Source organism: Phacochoerus africanus, chromosome 7 (genome assembly GCF_016906955.1).
Source record: "Phacochoerus africanus isolate WHEZ1 chromosome 7, ROS_Pafr_v1, whole genome shotgun sequence".
Taxonomy (NCBI): Eukaryota; Metazoa; Chordata; class Mammalia; order Artiodactyla; family Suidae; genus Phacochoerus; species Phacochoerus africanus.
Genome location: NC_062550.1, coordinates 21,625,789 through 21,646,280, shown reverse-complemented (window position 1 = coordinate 21,646,280; position 20,492 = coordinate 21,625,789). Strand labels below are relative to the sequence as shown.

The window sequence follows — 20,492 nt, the reverse complement described above, 5'->3', positions numbered from 1 at the left end:
ATTTATTTATTTACTTACTTACTTATTTCCATAAGGACCTGTCGCCTCCGAGAGAGGTCGCGTTGATATTTTTTTTTCCTCCTATTTTTTTTTTCCTCCTCTCTCCTCTAATTGCTCAGAGGAGTGGGCCGTGTCCCCCTCTTCCCACTCCCCCGGGAAGGTAAGTCACGCTTTTTCCCCTTCTTTCTCGCTGCCAGAGAGGGTGGGTTCCAGGGCAAAGTGGAGAAGGAGGCTCCACGGTCTCTTTTTGGGACCCAGAAGCCCCTCCACTGTCCCCTTCAGTAAAGCCAAACCCTGGGACTTGAAGGCTGTTCCAGGAGGCTGGCTGGTGGGAGAACCACCCCAGACTCCAAAGCAGAAGCCCTCTGCTCAGGGAGAAAGCAAGGGTCTGGGCCGCTCTCACTCCCACTGCAGGGGAGTCGGTCTGTGGCCTCTGTCTAGGTTGTGGCCGCTGATGCCGCTGAAGCAGAGCCCGGGGCCTGAGCACAGGCCTGCAGGCTGTGACAGTGGCTGAAACCTGGCAGGGCTGCGTCTACCCGGGGCTGGCCGACGCATCAGTCCTCCAGCTCCTCCAGGGAAAGAGAGGCCCAAGCCTGCAGGGGAAGGAAGCAGTCAGGCACTGGGGCTGATGCTCCCTGCCCGGGCGGGTCCAAGCCACACTGCCCCCACCCCTGGCCAAACTCTGGGTTCTCCCCCCACCCCCCGCCGCCGGGGGCAATGGGTCCCCTGGGGCCAGAAGCGCGGGGCCTTGGCAGCAAGGGAGGCTGGGGCGGGTGATGGTGGGCGCCACGGCCTCTTTCTTAGTTAACTGTTATCCATTGGAGACGCCAGTGCTTCTCCACGCTTCACCACTCACCCAATAGTTTTACTCAGCATGGAGAAAAAATTAAAATAACTCCCTGAAGAAAATTACACATTTTATTTGAGAAAGGGGGGGCTCGAGAGAGGAGATGCGTTGGTGCTGGGCTGGGCTGACTGCTGTGCTTTAGGGGAGGAGAGAAGTTACCAGCAAGCGCCCTAACCTGGCCTGAGTGCAGTGGGAAGGGGAAGGGCGTAGCCATGGGTGCATTTCAATAAACACGTGCTGGGACCTCCAGTGATGGGGGGTGAGACCGGGCCCTTAGGTCTTTCAAAAAAAAAAAAAAAAAAAACACAGACTGGCAGCTTAGGCGGTGGGATGCAGGGAAGTCAGTCCTTATAATAAATCCAAGGAGCATCAGCATTAATAATCATAAATATTCCCCTTGCCCCTCCCCAGAGCCTCTCTGCTCTCTTTCCCTCTCTTGGCTGCTGGAACAGCCTTCACGCTCAACTCCTGAACTGCCCCCAGTGTGGGGGGCCTAGGCTTGGCTCCAGGAACTCACCCTGTGGGAGGCGGGAGAGGAAATGCAGTAAAGTTTTATGGACCCTTCCCACATTTGTTTCTCCTGTAAAGTACTTCCTCCCCCAGCCCAGGGCAGGAGCTGGGAGCAGCGCAGAGAGGGCCTCGACCAGCCTCAGGCACTACCTGAATTATCCGCTTTCCCCCCCTTTCCCTTTTAGCCCACCCTCCCCCTCCACACAAAATCCCAGAGATGGAGATAAATGATGTCAAACAGACGCAACTCGGGCACTGGTCTATGCAACTCCTTTCCCAGATAATTGTCCCGCATAGCCCTGGGCCCTAGGAGGTGGGGAAGACAGTCTGAATATTTCCAGCCAGGCAGGTACACACTGCGGATTGCCCCGCTGCTCCCCTCTCCCTTGGTAACTTAGAAAGCTCACACACCTCCTCCAGCATCCCCCAGTGCCCCTCTTCCAAGCGGTACCAACTCTTACTGAGCATGCTTTGGGGACCCAATGGACCCCTAAGCTGAGGATTCAGCTCTCCCTCTCTGGACGGTGAGTCCCCCCACCTCCCAAGGACCACCTAGCCCAGGGAGAGATCTTCATAGGCCTAGAAGGGCCTGAGTCTGAGCACCACCGCTGAGCCACCGGTCCCTGGTCCCAGCAGATTAGCCCTGGCATGCAGTGGCGGCTGCTGCCAGGCTAAAGGCCTCGGATCCACCCAGCCAAGATGGGAGTGGGTGCAGAGGCCTGGATGCCTTGGACAGCCACAACACGGGAAAAGTCAGTACAGGTGGCCTGCGTGCCTTCCCCTTTCCCCAGAAGTCCTCCTTGGAGCTAGTGATCAGGAAAGGAGCTACTTCACCTCCCTCTTCTCCATACTCCTAGAGGCTCCTAAAAAGTCTTGTAAAGGAGAGGCTTAAAGCCTGTGGGCCTCCCCCCAGCACCCCACAGCCCATTTAGACACTGTTACCCAATGCACGCCCCCAAACAGAGAGGAACCACTGCATCTTTAGTCCTGTTCTCTCTTTGTCTTTATTTGATATGACAAAATATAGTTTCAGGAAAGACCTGGAGTCAATAAATAGTTGGACAACAGCGATGGGCAGAAGGGCACAGAAACTCGTGGCAGGGATTACTGGGCAGCCAGGAGCCTCTAGGGGCTTTGCTGGGGTCCAGTAGCAGAGAACCCCAATAGTTGAGCTAGCTAGCGGCCTGAGGCTGGGGGCCTGAGAGAGCATGCAGAGAGTGCAGGCTGGAGAGGTTCCCCGGGCTTTGGGGTGGGGGAGCAGGTTTGAAGAGCATAGGGCAATGGAGGGGGCCCTAGGCAGAGGTTCAGTCATCTCCCCCTTTCATATGCAAATCATTTTTAAAAATGAACATCAGTTTAGTCGCTGCAAGGAAGCACCCCGAGTCTGGTGCCAGACTCGGCCAGGCACACCGTTCTCTCACCCAAGCCCGCAGCCGCCTGGTCGGCCTAAACCGGGAACAAAGGAGAGGGCGAGGCCAGAGGGTCCGGGCGCAGGGGCCTGAGGCGCCCGCAGGGCCCACCTGAACTCGGGCGGGCCAGGCTGAGGCAGGGATCCCGAGGCGGCCCAGGCCGGGTTCGCTCGGCACCAGCCCCTGCGCCGCAAGCCCTCTGGGGAACCACTGCGGAGCCTGCCCTAGGACCTCAGCGCGGAGCGGAACCGAGGGAGTCCGGGCAGCCCCGCGGGAGCCTGGGGTCGGTGGGGATGCGGAATGCCAGGGGGAAAGAGCTTTTGTCTGAGAGGCCCGGGAGCCGGTGCTCCAGCCGCCGCCCTTCGCCCCAAAATATCGAAAGAGGAAAACGGAAAAGGAAAGGCGCGGGGACCGAAGCGGGCTCGGGGTGCTCTCGGCGGGCCTCCCCGCGGCCTCTAGAGAGCCTCTTTGCTTTTCATTTTGGAGTCTTTCTTCCACTTCATCCTGCGGTTCTGGAACCAGATCTTGATCTGTCTCTCGTTGAGACACAAGTTGTTGGCGATTTCTATGCGCCTGCGGCGAGTGAGGTAGCGGTTAAAGTGGAATTCTTTTTCCAGTTCCAGAGTCTGGTAGCGCGTGTAACTGGTTCGGGACCGCTTGCCGTCCGTCTCTGGAACATAAACCCCCCAAGCCAGGAAGGGGTGAATAGCGTGCAGCGCCCCAGCGTCCCGGTCCCAGCCCAGGCCCCCACCCGCGGCCAGAGGGAGACGAGGCGAGCAAGGCCGGACAGGCCCGGCGGGCCGCAGGCGGGCCCGGCCCAGCCCAGCCTGGCCCGGGGAGAGGCGCCTCCGCCCAGGCAGGAAACTTTCCGCCGCAGCCTTCACTCAGCAGCCGGAGGGGCTGAGGGGGTGGGGGGGAGAGGGAGACCCAGGCTCGGACCGAACAATAAGCACCCTCGAGATCCGAGCACCGGGGAGCCCCCTCCCGCCCCTCCCGAGTCGCTGGAATCCTCCGGAGCGGCAAGCGGCGGCCGAGCCGGCTCCGCAGGGGAGGGAGGAGGGACCGCGGGGGGATCCCCGCTCTGGAGCCCCGCGCTCCTCACCCTTCAGATCCCTCTATTTTTTTAACTCCCTCCCTCTCCCCCAAAAATTGAATATTGCCTTTTATACACGTTTTGTTCCTATGATCCAATTATGTCGTCGTAAATTTGGGCGCACACAGCCTCTAAGCCTTTTAGTGGACAGTTTTACGAGCCATTGATGCCTGGATCGTAAAATTTATGGCCGCAGGTTTTTTTTCTTTATTTGCCCCGCATGGCCTATAAAACCCAGGCGGACCCGAGCGCGCAAAATGAAGTCCTAAAGTTTACCGTGGCTCATGTGCAGTTTGGTCATCCACGGGTAAATCTGTGGCGGGGCCGGTGGCTGGCTCAGTCCGGCGGGCTGCCCTGTCTGCGCCTGCTCCTCTTTGATCTCCCCACTGCTCTTAGCTCGCTCCTCCAGCGCTGGGCGAGCCGCCTTCTGACTGTACATCCCGGGGTTCAGAGGAGCCGCTTCATCTCTGCCCAGAGCGTGTCCCGAAGCGGCCGCGGCGCTGCAGGCGGGGCGGTCGGGGTGAGCCCGGGGGTTGGCAGCCATGTCTACCCCGTGGAGAGAGTTGGAAGGCGCAGGCGGTGGGAAAGTGATGCTTAAGTCCAATCCGCCGTAGCAGTACCTGGATGCCTGCACCTCTGAGGCCGATCCATAGTTCCCACAAGTTTGCATGTTATAGGCAGGGATATTGGGGCTCTGCTTATAGAATGAATTGGCTACGTAGGAGCTCATGGCGGGGAGGGCCCAAAAAAAAATTTCTGCACCCTTTTTGATTAAGGGTGATTTGTGACTCTTTGAAGTTGAGGGGTTTTTTGTTCTCCAAAGTGCACAATTTATAGGTGGAGATATCTCTTTCTTTATCCTATGCGCTCTTCCCAAATAAGGGAGCCTTAAATAGAGTCACGTGACTCGAGCGGCCACTCATAAATTTGGCTTGATGACCTCCGGGAGGTTAGTGATGGAAGCCGGCGAAACGCATCTTGATATGTTGGCAAAGCCCAACCAAGGGGGTGAGGGAGTGAGAGTGAGAGAGAGAGAGAGAGAGAGAGAGAGAGAGAGAGAGAGAGAGAGAAAGGGAGAGAAGGGGGAGAAAAAAAAATGGTTCTTGGAATTGGGGGGTAGCTGGGACAACGAGCCCACAGCGACACCTGGTGCCTACTTCGAGGAATTGCAGCCTGGCTCTCTGGCTGGCCTTCAGGCCTTGGCTTTTTCTCCTGTGAAGAGGCTGGGTGTTGCTGCAACAAACCCCTGAAATGGCCTTTTAAATTATATTTAATTTTAAGGGGAGATGAAGCTTCACTAGGATGCACAGAGAGGTTTTTTTTTGGTAACAGATAGCCCTGTCCTCCAGAACCTCAAGGTCTTTCAGTGTTCAAAATGGCTGAAGGAAGGGGTTTGGGGTAGGGAGGCCCCTGCCCTGGCTGGAGGGGGTTTATCTCAGGTTTGCTAAACCAAGGGTGGGGATCCCTTCCCTTGGAGGCCCCAGGGCCCTGTTACTGCTGAGGGGGTTGCCTGTCAGCTTGGGAAAGTGAACCCAGCCTCTGGAGAGGTAGACAGGATCCCCAGGAGGAGGGGTTCTGGGTGGGCAGAACTAGAGAGGACAGAGAGTGCTGGGGCCTCTGGGATGAGCCTGGAGGTGAGGAGCCAGGGGAAGATGACTAGGCCTCCTCATCAAGCCAGGGAGTCCAGAGTGGCAACAAGGCAATTTTCAATTTGGGTGGGTGGTGGGGGGTGGGTGGCAGAGGTAGCTGGGTGGCTAAAGAAACAGAGACACCATGGGCTGGGGAACTGCTCTGCATCCCTGTGTATGACCCTCGTGTGGTACCTATGCCAGGTATTTTGCATGGAAAATAGATGTTAACTGACAGCCTGGAGAAGCAAGATCCAGGCCTCCACAAATGTGACAAGAACAGGACAGAGGAAGAGGCCTGTTTTGTGCCTTTGGGGGAAAAGGCCTCTGAACCAGGCTTTCTAGGGACCTGGACCCAGAAGGGTGTCACAGGAGAGCAATTTCTGAGCTCTTTGGAGGTGCAGAAAGGACCAGGCTAGGGCCGACGGGGCTGGGGGTGGGCAGGGCAGGAGCCTGGGCCACCTTTACAGGCTGCAACAAGGGGCTCCCACAGCCTTTCTGACCCCTTCCCTAGCCCCAAGTCTGATTCTTTCCTGCCTGCTTCTCCCCAGGAAATCTCCGCCCCTGCCAGGAGAAGCCCCCCCTCCGGCACCCCCACCCCCGCCCCCGTGCTGGGGGAGGCGCTGGAGGGGGCGCTGGCGGGGATCTGGAAGGTCTGGAAAACTCTGGCGGATTTTTTTCCCTCCGGGAGACCCCCCTCTCTACCTCACTCCTAGGTCCGCTCAGGTTTCTCTGGCTGGGCTTAGGGGGGAAGGCCTGAGCTGGGGAAGGGATAGGATCTGGCTGCGCTCCTCCCGGGCCGAGTTTGGGGGGAAAAGAAAGAGGAAAGAACCAGACTGGGGCCGGGGCTGTAACGAAAAAGACATTTGGTCCCCGCCACGTCAGGAGTCCCAGAGCAGGCGAGAGCTCAGTTTCCAGGCTTTCTTTTCCGAGATGGCCTTGAATCGCTCACTCCCTGCGGAAGGGCTCAGATCCCGCTGTCTCTTCTTTCCCCTCCGCGGTTCTCCGCCTCCGCCACATTTCGCAAGAGTCGGCCTGGCGGCCTGGCGCGGGCCTGGGGGCTGCCCTGCTCACTCCGGCGCCTCCCTCCCCACTCCGGAGAGTGGGCGGGCGTGACCTGGGGCCTGGGTGATGCGTCCTTTCTGGCCTTTGGGGGCTCGGGGTTCAGCAGCCGAGGACCCCAGACTGTCAAAGGCAGGAAGAAAGGCCTGCGTGGGGCTGGAGACCAATGCGACCAACCCCGGCTCCCCCTCTACCCACAGTCAAACCCCTCGCGGCCTTTTCTGCGGGGTGAGTGCGTTGCTCTGCGTGAGGAGCCGGGAGAGGCCTCCCAGCGCCCCCCTCCTCGCCCCCAGCGCGATCCCTGCGAGAACCGCGAGGCAGGGCTCGGCGCTCGGGCGGGCCAGGCGCGTGCAGGGGGCCGGGGGGCTCGCAGGCGGCGGACAGACACGGGAGCGCTCGGAGCCTGCTCCAACTTTCACCCCGAGGCCGGCGGGCGAGCGAAGTAACAGAAATCCCGATATAAACTTTTAAAAATAATATCAGTTTTATTAAATATTCGAGAACGGATCCAGAGGTTGGATTTATACAGGAGGGTAACACGAGGGGCTTTTTTTTTTTAATTATTTTTTTTTCTCCTACTGGCTAAACAGACGTCATTCACTTTTTTTCTGTCGTTTTGCAGTTTTCCCTCTTTTTTTTTTCCTTTTAAAGATGGGATTGGAACACGGACGATGCTAAACATAAATATAAATACAGAGACCACAAATACAGCTAAAAATATTCACACAGAGACGGTCACAGTTTGTAATATGCCATATGACCCCCAGGATTCTTTAAATACAATTCGCCCGTGCTGGGCATTTGCTGGGGCAGAGGGGCCAGGCGGGGGCTGCGGGGAGGCCCTGGGGGTTGCTGTGGGGCCACGACGCGCCCTCCTTGGGCCTCCCGCCCTCCCCGGCTGCCAGGCCGGGCCCTGAGGCCCCGGAGCAGAGCCCCCCCGGGGCCCCGGGAGCCGGCTTTCTGGGCAGGGGTGGCGGTGGGGGGCGCCGAGGGGGTGGGAGGCCAAGTCCTCGTTTGGAGGGAGATCTGTGGAGTCTGAAGCGAGGTTCAGGGACGACCCCCAAGGCCTGGGCGGGGGAAGGGGCCTGCAGACAAGCCGAGAACGAGCTAGCACGGGAGCGAAGAGGAGGAGGCGCCTGGTGAAAAAGAGTTTGTACGGTGGGGGGGGGGGTCCAGAGTTGACTTTTCAGGTCCATTTTTGACTCCCTAATTTTGTCTCAGGGAGTCCAAACACATCAATTGTGCCAGTGATAAATACAGAGTGTGTGATTAGGAGGGAGCTGGGGGGAGCGAGGGAGCAGGAGAGAGAGGGGTGGCAGGGACAGTCCTGGTCACTCTTTCTGCTTCTCCTCTTCTGTCTCTTCCCGCTTTTCCTCTTTTCCGCCCAGGCTGTCGGCCGCGGCCCCTCCGCCGCCCCCTGAGAGCGTGGACGTGAGATTAGACTCTTTTTTCCACTTCATCCGGCGGTTCTGGAACCAGATTTTGATCTGTCGCTCGGTCAGGCACAGCGCGTTGGCGATCTCGATGCGCCGGCGCCGCGTTAGGTAGCGGTTGAAGTGAAATTCTTTCTCCAGTTCCAGGGTCTGGTACCGCGAGTAGATCTGGCGGCCGCGCCTCCGGTCCGCTCCATAGCCGACCCCTAGAGATCCGGGCACAAAACACACTAAAAACAATCAGCAAGGCATCCTGCGCAGACGATTTAGCCTAGCACAGTCCTGACCCTCCCAACTTGGCCAGCAACTCACGGGCCCCCTCCGGCTCCAGCTTTCTCGCCTCTGTCCTGTCCCCACCCCCACTGGGGGTACAGCCAGGATCCCAACTTCACTGAGTGCCCCCTTGGGTGGGTAGGTGTGTCCCAAAGAAAGGTGTGTGGGGGGTGGATTGGAGCCAGAACGAGGCAGAAAGCTGTTTGTGTCTAAAAGCTGATTTTTGAAAAATCCCCAACCCTGGGGGTGAGGGCCCCATTCCTCTACGACTGGGCACCCCCACTTCCCCAAGCACCCTGGCTGCTCGGGAACTTCTCCCCACTTCACTGTCCCCTCCTCTCCCCCTCCCTTCTCCTCAGCCTGACTCGACTTTGGGGGGCTCCCCCACCCCCTCCCCTCATCCCCTGCCCTGTTCCTGCCCCCTCAGCTCGCCTTGGAGCCCTCCAATCCGTCAGGGGCCGAGGGGGCCAGGCCCCTGCGAGCAAGCGGGAGGCAAGCAGAGGGGGCAGAAGAGGGGGCCCTGTCTCGGCGTCGGCGAGGAGACGAGCGTGATTGTTTTTATGGGGCCATAAAAAACTCTCTCCGCCCGTTCTTCTAGGGAAGCCGGTCATAAAGCCAGTTCAGTTTATTTAATTTATATCTCGGAGCTGTAAAACTCACCACTGTGCGAATTCATTCGCTGCATCCAGGGGTAAATCTGGATACTGGCTTTCTGGTCCTGGGGCGCAGTCCTGCCCTGCTCAGAACTAAAATCCTGAGCGATTGAGGTCTGTGTGTTATGTCCTAAGGTGTTTTGTCTGCAGTTAGAGAGCATGTCTTTCTCCTGGTAAAAGGAATTAGATCCATAGTCATACGGCCCCCGGCTGGAACTGAACACGACATTCTCCTGTGGCGAATAAAAGGGAGTCGAGTAGATCCGGTTCTGGGCAACGGCTGCTCCATAGGTCGAGAAATGCCTCACTGGATCATAGGCGGTGGAATTGAGGGCGACGTTGGGGAGGACGTCCTGGCCCCCGGCGAGGTGGCAGGATAAGGAAGGGTTGGTGAAGTAGGAATTCATCCCTTTGCCTTTACCTGGTCGGGCTATGATTTCTTTAATATTTATTTCTGTCTCCAGTTTGTACTCGGAACTAGATGGTTATAGGGACGGCTCCAATCCAGGACAGACAAAATGACAAAGTCAGCTGACCCTCTTCCAGCCAATCGCAAGCCAGATGTCAAGAAGGGGGAAAAAAATCGCTTCTGCTTCTGTTGATTCCCTAGTTGAGACTAAGTGTGTGCTTTGAAAGTAAGACTTGGATTTCTTTTAAAAATATATATGTAAGGGAACTGATTTGAAGGTGAAGGAAGGGTGAACGTCCGTGAGCAGGGCCTTGGGGCCTGGAAAAGGCGAGCTGCACTCCCAGGAAATCCCTCAGCCCCCGGCTAACTTTGCTGTGCTGTGGCCAGAACCAGGGCTGGAGAAGTCCCTGTATTTCCAATCTGATTTCATCTTTTATATCTGCCCCCTTCTAAAATTACATCCTGAGTTCTCCATGGGAGGAGCTCTCTCCCAGCTCAGGGGGATCCCCAGAAATCCTCCAGGAAATCCTGGTCTGACACTCCATGAAGGGAGTCCTTATCACTAAACCAGTATGGTTTTTTCTTTCCCCCAGTAGTTTGGTTTTTTTGAACCCAAAGTGGAAAGAAATTGCATAAAACATGGTGCTCCAAGGAAGGAAAGTGAGTGTATCTGAGAGTCTGGGATGGAGGGGGGCACGTGGGGGTGCCTCTAAGTCTAAAGAGGGAAGGGTGAGACTTCAGGGGGCAGTGGCAGAGCTGAGATGTGCAAAAGAGCCATGCATTTGCCTCCTAGGTCGCCCCCCCCACCTCCTCCTCAGGACCCCCTTTTCGGGGAAACCCTTGCAGCATTTTTGCCTAAAAGGGAAAAATTATTTAAATACAACAGGCAAAGAAGAGAAGGAAGTATAAAGTGGGAGAGAGCGAGAATGGAAGGAAGAAAGGAAGAAGAAAGAACTCTGAGAGTCTTTCTAGACACATCAACTCCTGTTTATGTTGGTGAGAATTTATGATTTGGAGCCAGCCAGGGCTGCTGGGGTAATTCGCATAGGATCCAGCCAGAAAGAGAAGGCTGGTGGAGCTCTGATGGACAGTGAGCCTCTTGCAGGCTCAGGCCCCTGCCCAGGTCAGAAGCCCCTGCCCCCTCGGACTTTCTGCTCTGCCTAGGGAGATGCCCCTGGTCCTGAGCCCTGTGGCTTGGAGATTCCAGCCATGCCTTCCTGGGGCCTCTCACCCAAGGCTCAGCCACACCTGGTGGGGCCGGGCCTCTCAGCAACCCCCTACTCCTGGTTTCTTCCCACCTTGGGACAGAGAAAAAGGAAGAGAAGGTGAGGAAAAGGCAGCTGAGTCCGAGGCTTCTGAGGGAGCCGCAGTGGGCGAAGGGAAACGGCGGAAGGTGTGCAGATGGGTTTCTTTCCTCCTGATTAATCCAAACTACTTAATTTGATATCGTAAGAGGCCAAATACGCTTTGAATTGACAAAGAGGGGGGTGGTGGGGGGGCAAGGGAAGGGGAGCAGTTGAAGCTCATATTTTCCCCTCACCATTTTTTTTGGGGGGGGGGGATGGCTATAACAAGAACCCGGATGTCGCCGGATTTTATGATCTTTTCCTTCTGTGTAACAAAGCGGAGTAATCAATGGGTAGCAATAAAGCCATAAACGGACTATGCTGGGAAAAAAACTCGTTTATCCATCTTCTGTAACGTTAAGGTTTCCCTGGAGTGTCGCTAGGGGGGAAAAATAAAGTTTCGAACCCCAAAGCAGACAGTGTGTAGGAGCTGATGGAGACGACATGTTAGTTAATACATGGTCCTCCTCGCAGGATGGGACAGCCTTCCTGCGAGAGACAGTTTGTGTTGGCTTTTTAACACAGAGCCCCAGTCCTTCAGAAAGAAGGGGAATTTCTTGGTATTTAGAAGAGCAGGGGGAAAGCCCTCTAGAATTGTAAAGGTTCCCCCCTCTTGGACCATACTTTCCTCTCCCCAAGGAGATGAAGGTGAAAGTGGAGAGGGGGGCTCTTAAATGAAGAAAGAAATTTCGAGATGGGTTGTCTCCTTTGGGGGTGCCATGGCAGGTACACAAACAGACACCAGCGTGAGCTGCTGTTCGCTCTACAATCCAGCTGTCCTCGAATTTGTGGCGTGCCTGGGCAGAGGTTTCCAACAGCTGGCTGGGGCTTCAGGCCCCCTGGAGGGCAAGAGGGAGAGGGAGAGAGAACCGGGGAGGAGGGGTGGAAAACCGAGGAGGGGCTGAGCTAAGAAACTGGTCAGTGCACCCCTGGACAAGAGTAGCCACTCAGACTTCCCAGGCTCACTTCGGGGCCCCAAGGCTAGCAGTGGAACAGGCAGAACAGGCCAGAAGGGAGGAGGGTACATGCCCCCCTCCCCCATTTCAGAAAGAGATTGCTAGAGGGATAAATCATGTCAGTGATATTTCCTTCAAGATATTAAATTGTTGCAATGTACAACAAATTGAATGATGGAAGATAGGATGTCTTAATGAGGTTTCGCTTTCAATGAGTGTTGATTTTCTATGTATTTTAAAATCTCTTTTATGGGTGGGTGGGGGAAGGAAAGACCTTAGAAGAAAGAAGGGGCTTCTGGGGAGGCCTGGGCTATCGCTAGCCCAGGAAGGGATGCCTGGGTTTCCTTGAGCCCCTCCTAAACCACGTCTGGAGGGGAAAGGGGCCCCAAAGGAGGCGAGAGACTCCTTTGGGGCCTGAAGGTGGTGGGCGCAGGGGTGGGCGACCTGAGGAGCAGAATGGAAGTCTCAGCCCCGGAAAGTTAAGTGTTTTATTACGTCCCTAAACAGAGGGCAGAGACTGAAAGGTCTTGCCGATTTATAATGAACAGGAACCAGCTGCTGGGGGTGGGGGGGAGACAGAAATGCTGGAAGGGGGAGAGAAGGGGAAGCAGAAATACAAATAAATTCCCCCACTGCTTAAAGACTTTCGGCAAAATTAATTTCCAAGACACTTTCTCCCCATCACCTTTTCCTGAGGAAAGAAGCCTCCTCTTTCAGTTAGATCTTTAATTATGCAGCTGAAATGTGTTGGAGGGATTCGCTCCAAGGGGGGAGAGCAGGTCAGAGGAACAGGATCTTCCCTCTATTGGATATTTTCCTTTTTTCATTTCGGGTTCATTTTATGTTTTTGGCAGAAGAACGACTGTCTGTGGGGGGAAAGCTGGGACGTGGGTTTTTCTAAATATATTTATATTTTCCTGTTAAATTTGTCTGAAAACAATTATGGAAACTCATCAGCAGAAGCAAGAACAGATGTTTTATTAAAACTGCAGTTGAGCTCTGTAAATATGCACAAGTCCTGGGAAGGAGGGGGGGGAGAACTTGTTCTTTGTTTCTATAAAACAAGCCTAGAGAAATTAGAGAAATCAGAGGACACCCCCCCCATCAGGCCCGCAGGTCTCCCTGCCCCTTCCGCCTCTGGAGTCAGGCATTCCGAGGGGGTTTGGCGGCAAGAAACGAACGGATTTTCGCTTTCAGGGCTGGAATCAGTGGATGCAAAACCAGAATTCAAAAAACACAGAAGCGAAATAAAGGGGGAAACTGGCCGCTCCCTGTTTCACTGCACCCCCATCCCAAACACAGGCTTTTAGGAGCGCTAATTATGGGAGAGGAACTTGGTGCAGGCGCCCTGGGCCCGAGTGGGGGACAGTCACTGGCCTGGAGTCCTCAAAGTTAAGGATTGCATTGGAGGCTGGGCACTTGAGGGTTTGTTTCCCAGGGCGAGTGAGAGGCTCCTTCTCCAGCCTTATCCCTCTCCAGGGCCCAGGGGGGGCTATGCAGCTCTGCACAGGGGAGAGGGTGGCTGAGACTGGACTCTGGCCCAGGAGGGGGTCATGGGCAGGCCCACGTTGCCTGCCTCTGCTTTCTATTCTGCTCTGGGAAATACCTTCATTTCTTGGCGAAGGGTATCTGAAGTGAGAGGGCTGAGACCTGGACTTCTTATTGGGGGACAGTCTTCTCCAGAGATCAGTGTGTGTCCTACCCTGTCTTCTCTCTCTCCCCAGATGCCCCAACTCTGCGCGGATGTCTGGGACTCACCCAGCCTCGCCACAGATACGAACGCTCCATTCCTGGCTGCCGGCGCCACCAACTACAGCTCGGCGCCTCCGGAGGCTGCTCAGGGGACAGGAGCGAGCCTTGGAGCCGCAGGACTCAGCGCTCGGCCTGAGCGCCTGGCTGCCAGGAAGCCACTGCAGCTGCCCTACCCACCCCCTCAATCCTGGATTTCCAGAGCCGGAGAGGAACGATTGCCCCAACGGCCCCTTTTGTGCCACTGGGTGTGGGCTGAAATCCCTCTTGCAGAGAAAGCTGACTTTCAATAACTGTTGAGCTCACCTCACAATTGCACTGTTTGGTTAGGGCTTTGCTGTCCTAGAGTGACTTCTCCTTCTCGGTTGGCTCCGACTGGCTTATGATTGGATTTTTTTTTTAATTTAAAAAATAAATCCTACTCCCAACACCTAGTGTTTTGTGCATGAGCTCCTTTGATCTCCACAGAATCTGGAGTAAAAGGATTGCAAAGAGAGTCTCCTGGTCCACCAGAAAACCTGAACACGAGGAACTAGGTCTGCCTGGGGACACCACAGCACAGCTGACCCGAGGAGCCCCCAGCATCTCACTGTGGGGAAGTTGCCCCGAGCCCACAGCTCCCGGGACACACACTGCACTCCCCAAAAGAATGCTCTTGCTCCTTTCAAAGTTCAGACATGGAGTCACTTGGTGAAAAGTGAAATTTGACACATCCAACCCGGAAATGGATCCCATTTGGGGGTGCTGAGATTCCGGGGACTGGGGGACTGGGCCCAGGCTGGCCAGCTGAGTGGAGTTGGGGATCAGGGTGGGGGGATGAAAGCAAAGGCCAGATGGGGCATGTTGAGTGCCTGAGAACTGCCCCAAACCCCTCAGAGGCCTGGGCTGAGGGGTTGAGAGGCCGCTGGAGCTGCTTTTGCTTTATTTGCAATGAAACAGAGAGGAGGGCACTGGAGGAGCTCTGCTAACTCGCGTCCTATTTTCTCCTCTCCCTCTCTCGCTCTCTCCAGATTTCTGCCTGGCCTTTCTTTACCACCTCTCCACTTAATGCTGCTTCTGTCCACAGACCCAAACTCCCATGCCGGTGTTTGGCTCCCCAGTTCACTTCTCTGGCTGAAGGTTAAAAAGTAAAATAGGTCCTAGGCATCTCTGTCCCATCACACTCAGTCCTGAGCCCCTTTCGGGCTCCCTCTGGAAGAAATCACTTCTGGCTTTTGGGGCCTGGCCCCCAAGCCTCCCAACTCTATCCCAAGCAGCTGAGAAGGGGGTCCAAAGACAGCCTCCTTGGGACCCAGTATCTCATCCCCATTGGGAATGGGCAGGGAACTCAGACCCTGACTGGCATTTCAGGGAGGCAAAGCAAGTGGCCCGGCTTGGCCCAGGAGGGAAAATGAAAATCCAGACTATTCACACTATTTTTAACCCCCAGAACAAGGCCAGAGGATCCCCAACTTCCTGCCTTCTCTTATACCCGCACGCCCTGGCACTGCTTGGACCCATTTTTGGAGGCTTAGGAGAATCGTAAAATTCAAGAACGCAGCACGTATGACGTCACAGTGAGTTGTCATGAGGAAACTGTAAATGTTATGAAAGTTATATACCGCAGGAGCTGTGGGTGGGTTTACCCCACCTCCCCTCACTTTCCCGGCTTTCCCTCTTCTCCTCCCTCTGGTCTGAGTTCTCCCATTTGAAAATAAAATGTTATTATGTTCTGGAACAATAAGCCAACAATGAAACATCGTCTTATTTCCCTGTAAATAATTTTATCCTTTATTGTTTGCAGATCTGAAAGAGCCATTTAATCTGCGCTGGCGAAAATAGGGAGAGAGATGGGGAGAGGGAAATTAATTTCAGAAACGAGAATATTACTTACTTCGATGATACTCTTTTAGATTTGATAGCCAGGAGCAAAATTAGAGGCGAAGAGCGGCCTCGCTGACTCTACACCTGGCGGGATTGGAGATTTATAGGGTCTTTAGCGAAGGGGCAATTTAATTTTGTAGGATTTGCTTAAATTCACTGCTATTTTGGGGGGCTGAGGAGAAGGGAGGGTGAGAGCGAGAGCGACATGCTTTATCTAGCTTTATGAATCTGCCAACATTACCCTGATTTAAAACCCAACAACCTGTGTCTCAGGGAGAACTCCTACCGAAAGAAGTGGGGTGAGGGGGACTCAACTTCCTCAATGAGCGGAGCCCCCTTAACCAGGCAGCCGCCAGGAGGAAGGAAGAAAAGCTGCAGGGCCGCTCTGACCCTCCACCACCAGGACACCCACCCGGAGGTTTATGGTGTCCCCATCATTCCCCCAACCCTAGAAACAGTTGCCTTATTTTAGGACGGTTTCTGCTTCCTCCCCTCGGAAGGGAGAGTGAGGAAGGGGGTGGTGGCGGGAGCGGGGTGCCAGGAAGGGGAGGGAGTTGGGGAGAGCGCTGCACTTTGTTCTCCTGGGTGAGTTTGCTGGTTTGGCGGGTTTCTGACGCAGGGTGGCAGCAGACAAAACAAGTAAACAACTCACAGACACAATAAACAGGGGCGGCTGCGGCGCCGTGGCAGAGGCAGTGGGCCTGGTGAGGGGCGCACTTTGGGGGTAACATCGCCCCAACGCTTGGGGGGGGTTCGGTGGGGGGGAGCGGCCGAGGCCCCAAAGCCCAAGGCTGCCTTTGGCCGGCAGCGGAGAGAATGTGGGAGCCAGCTGCACGCCTGGGCGCCCTGCAGCGAGTCTGGACAGGAGAGTCTTGGGAGGAACCTGATCACCTAGGGAGTGGAGAAAAACCCCGCCAGCCCCTCTCCTGTCCTTACTTTCTTTCCTGGGGGTTGATGGGCCTTTATTTCCCCCTACCCACCGTCTGCAGCCGGGAGAAAGATGGGAAACGGAGGCTGGTTGATTCCCAGCCCAGGCCCACACTCTGGGCTCTAGGCCCACAGGCAGCCAGACCAGCTTCTTCTGCCCCATCAGCCTCTCCCTGGCTCAGGTTGCAGATCGGATTAAAATGAAGTCCCACCAGTAACCAGATCTGGGCATTTGGGGGACCTTAGAGAGCCCCAATCTGCCCCACAAATGACACAGACACAGAAACGGGGCAAGCAGCGGCAGGGGGGGAGGCAGACAGATGTTCACCGCACACCCCTACCCGGCTGGCTCGCCTTCTCCAGCGGCCACTCCAGGCACCCAAGCCCGCAGCAGCTACCCAGAGGCCACCTTACTGAGCACTCAGCAAGGCTTCAAGCGCCAGGGCCCAATGACCACTCAGAACTGCTCAGAGGCCTACCTCACCCATGAAATTTGCCTAAAGAACTCACTTTCAGCACAAGTGCATTCTCCTGGTAAAAGAGTCCTGAGTTGGGGAAGTTTTGGGGGCGTTGTGGGAGAGGGCAGAAGGGAGTCCACAGTCTTTCCTCAGCCCAGCTGCTTGGACAGCGAAGGCAGTGAGGTCTAGAGAAAGCTTTTGTGGCAGCCCCTGGTTACTGAAACCCGCATACTCCGATTCCAGCAAGAACACATTTTCCCATAGAGCACACACAGCACAGAGAGCACCCAGCGCCTTTCTAAACCCACGGCCATCTAGTGAGGACTAACAAAATTTCGCATGCACATAAAACGGTGTTTGAGCGAATATAGGCATGGTAATATACAATTAACCACTGAGGAAATATGAGTCTGTATCTATTCATGCAGAAGTCTGCGCCTGTACATTTGAGCCTCTGTATAATAAATGTATAAAGCTACCAAGCCTGCTTTACGAACACAACAGCCAAGCCAACAAGGCCGCCTTCTCCAAACAAGGTCGCATTCTTCGTGGAGATCACAACTGTCAGATCTGGGAGAGAAAGGGTTTGCTCTGCCCATTTCTCCTTAGCTAGGAGCTGGCGCATGAAATACAGCCTGTGGCAGGACTGACAAAGCCCCGTAAGGGGCAGGCCTGGGGTGCCCAAAGCATGGGCTCAGAGGAGGATTCTGGGGGCCCAGGGCTTCAGGGAGTGTCACCAGACCCTAACCCACAGATTGGAGGATTCTGCCCGACCTTAGCCCTGGGCGTGCAGAGTCCTTGAGCCTGATTCTCTTCTCAGTCGACTGCGCTGGCTATTATTAGATAATCACAGCAGCTCTCTTGCTCTAAGGACCATGCCTACAGGGAATCTGGCCTGCAAGGAGGCTGAGAGTTGTCACTGGTGGCCCCTCTTGTGCTTCTGTTTGAGTGCCAGCGCCAGCCGGGGAGAGAGAGGAGGGAAGGAAAATCGAAAGTAAGGAGGGAGGGAAGGGGCTGGCATTTGGGGCTGGCCTTTTCCCCTAGCCAAACTGGAAGGTGGAAAACCTGGGCCAGCCGCTGCTGCTCTGCTTTCTCTGTATCCCTCTCTCTCCTAAGGAAAAGTCTAGGGGTGAAGGGAGTGTGGGCCTGCAGGACCCTAGTCAGGAAGGGACAGAAAATCAATTGATGAAAACATTATATAAGGACATCAAAGGATAGTGCTATTAAGCCGACAACCAGGAACCCTAGCACGAACTGAAATCTCACCAGCCACCTTCTGAAATCTCAGCAGCCACCTTCGTTTAGATCTCTTTAGGCAGACAGAAATACCCCAGCCTTGCCCAGGCCCACCCCTCCAAAGGGAGGGGGTCCCTCTAGTATCCCAGGTGAATCCCCACTGGCCTGAGTGGCCTTCTCCGGAAACTGTCGTCCTCGGGGGCAAACAAAGGAGACCTGCCCCCCCCCCCAACCAAGTCAGTGCGGCCATCTGCAGGGGCGGGGGCGGACAAAATACAGCAAAAGAGAAATAGAGGCCTCACCGATCGGCGGTTCCCACAGTACACCAGGAGAAAGGCTCCCATTTTCAGGCCTCCGGGGCCCCTCCACTGGGCCACTGTGCTCCCCTTGCCCTTTGCAGAGCGCAAGGAACTCGGGGTTCGGCGGCCGCGGCCTGGCTCCCCGGGGCGTTAGCCCCCGGGCCACGCTGGAGCTGCGGGAGAGCGCGCGGCAGCCTGAGCAGGCGGCGGGCTGGGCCCATTTGGGGAGAGCCAAGCGCTTTTCTCGAGATCGTAAACAAGGAACGCGAAATTAGCCCCTCGGCAGACGCCTCTGCCGACACACACAAGTCCTATTGGGGGGGGGGGTGGAAGGGGGAGAGAAAATGCCATTTCTTCCCCTGGGAGAATACCTCCGAGGCCTTTATGTCGGCTGCGAAAGGGAAATTTTGGGGGGGCAGGAGAGGAAGGGAAAGGGATTGTGGGGGGAGGGGAGGGAAGATTCACCCTCAACCTGGGCCCAAGGGGTTTGATTTGAATGCAGCCGAACTACATTTTGAAGAATTTGATAAAAACAGGTTATCCCCCCCGCCCCACCACCACCAAGGCGACTGGTCAGGGTTTAAACAGGAAATCGAGGAGCAATCCCCTCCCCCACTCAGGCTTGGCGGCGAAGTCCAGTCACGGCGTTGGGAGAGGATTGAGGGGCTGGGGGGCGGGGGGGCGTGCTCTTGGTTCGGACCGAAGGTGACTCTGGACTGTCAGACCTCTCCAGGAATATGCGGGCCCCCCCACCCCAGGTTTGGGTGTGTCTGTCTGGGTGTGCAAGCGATTATGTATACATCGCCCTTTATAAACAGAAGCTCACACATATAGGGGCCGCCTCGGACCCAGGCCAGGGAGCAGGGCAGGGTCATATATCAAGCTGCAACACATTCAGGGCCACGTACATTTGGAAGAAATTAAGCCACTATGTTATGAAACCATATGTGTTGGGTTAAGACTATACAACACGCCATTAGCACCAATTATTAGGAAGATCCCGAGCGCCCAGGACCCTCCGGGCTGCCCAATTCTGACGTCCCTACCCCACGAGCCAGCCGCGCCTTGAGTCCTCACTGCCTCCGCTCACCAAGGAGGCCCCCGCAACGAGGCCTGGGCCCGTCCCTACCCAGTCCGGGGGCCTCCCCAAGTCCCACCTCCGCCTCAGACTGGGCAGATCCCAGCCCAGAGCAGCCAGGCCAGGCGGGTGAAGCAGCCCAGTGGGTATCCTGGGTGGGGTGGCCGCGGTTGGAAGTGGAGAACGCCAGGCCGGGGGAGAGAAGGCAGATTGGCCCCCTTTCTCCAAGCACAAGATGGCTTTTGAGTACCGAGTCCCCCACCCCCACCCATTCACCCGCAGTACTAGGCACCTCCCATCTTTCCATCCGCTCGAGTGGGGGTGGGAGCAGGGGGTGGGCAGACGCTCTCCCCTCCGCTGACGCGCACCAGCCACCAGCCTCCCCCCTAATTGCCAATTAACAGGCCCCACCGCCCGCCTAGCTGCGCTCTCTTCCTGCTCCGCGGCCCGGCCCTGGGCCCGCACTGCGCATGTGTCAGCTCTTGCGGTCGCGCGCTCCGGGAGGGAGGGGGCAGCGGGGCAGGGAGGGGCCGCTGGAAAGTTTGTTTGGGGGTTGGGGGGCTGACTTTGCTCCTCGAGCAATGGTTACAGCCCAAGATTCTCTCTTCTGCCTGGGGTTTGAGCTCCCGGCCCCCTCTGTCCCAGTCTCATTAGCCAAGAGGCCGCATATCTCTAACAGGTAAGAACACGCTCCGCGCACTAGACCCCGGCCTTGAGCCCCGCAGGCGCAGTCCTCTGGTCCCCCCGACCCCCAACTTCAGCGCACAGTGACAAAAGGACAACACACTTCCCCCACTACCATGTTCCAGCTTAACCCAATTTCTCCCCCCCCCACTTTTCCTCCCCATAATTGCCCACGCGCCCACCCTCTCGCCAGCCCCCTCTCCTCTCCTAACCGAGACAAGCCGCTGCTGTCCTTATCTTGAAACCGCCACCCAGCTACGGACCATTAGTTACATATTTGAACCAATAAGGAAACACTTACCGAGCGCTGCTGTCACTCTCCCTCTCCCTCTCTCTCTCTGCCTCTCTCTCTCTCCCACTCTCTGTCTTTCTCGTCTTCCCTCATTCTGTGCCGCTGCCGAGCCTGTCTCAGCTCCACACACATATATACACTTTATATAAATTTAAAAATAAAAAAGAATAGTCCCAATAATCAAAAAGCCAAATAAAATTGAGAGTTGCGGGGGGGGGGCAGGAGGGAGAGCCTGGGAGAGGGGAGGGGCGGAGGCATCTGCAGCTCCCTATCTCAACTCCTGCTCC

At 56.0% G+C, this 20,492-nt stretch overlaps 2 protein-coding genes across 2 annotated transcripts; both read right to left on the bottom strand.

Annotated features, from left to right (window-relative positions):
• Positions 1–2,337: 2,337 nt before the first annotated feature.
• On the bottom strand, positions 2,338–4,874 carry HOXC5 (homeobox C5). The gene is made up of 2 exons (XM_047786799.1): positions 4,136–4,874; positions 2,338–3,436 (listed from the first exon to the last, which is right to left on the bottom strand). The coding sequence occupies exons 1-2, from the start codon at positions 4,587–4,589 to the stop codon at positions 3,222–3,224; spliced, it is 669 nt and encodes a 222-aa protein (XP_047642755.1). The 5' UTR covers positions 4,590–4,874; the 3' UTR covers positions 2,338–3,221.
• Positions 4,875–7,009: 2,135 nt separating this feature from the next.
• On the bottom strand, positions 7,010–19,984 carry HOXC6 (homeobox C6). Its single transcript, XM_047786797.1, has 2 exons — positions 8,916–19,984; positions 7,010–8,188 (listed from the first exon to the last, which is right to left on the bottom strand). The coding sequence occupies exons 1-2, from the start codon at positions 9,313–9,315 to the stop codon at positions 7,881–7,883; spliced, it is 708 nt and encodes a 235-aa protein (XP_047642753.1). The 5' UTR covers positions 9,316–19,984; the 3' UTR covers positions 7,010–7,880.
• Positions 19,985–20,492: the final 508 nt, after the last annotated feature.

Coding starts and splice junctions, on each gene's coding strand:
- HOXC6 (XM_047786797.1), bottom strand. CDS start 9,315: ATGAATTCCTACTTCACCAACCCTTCCTTATCCTGCCACCTCGCCGGG. Junction 8,189..8,915: donor GCGAATGAATTCGCACAGTG/GTGAGTTTTACA, acceptor CCGGATCTCTAG/GGGTCGGCTATGGAGCGGAC.
- HOXC5 (XM_047786799.1), bottom strand. CDS start 4,589: ATGAGCTCCTACGTAGCCAATTCATTCTATAAGCAGAGCCCCAATATC. Junction 3,437..4,135: donor CAAACTGCACATGAGCCACG/GTAAACTTTAGG, acceptor TTTATGTTCCAG/AGACGGACGGCAAGCGGTCC.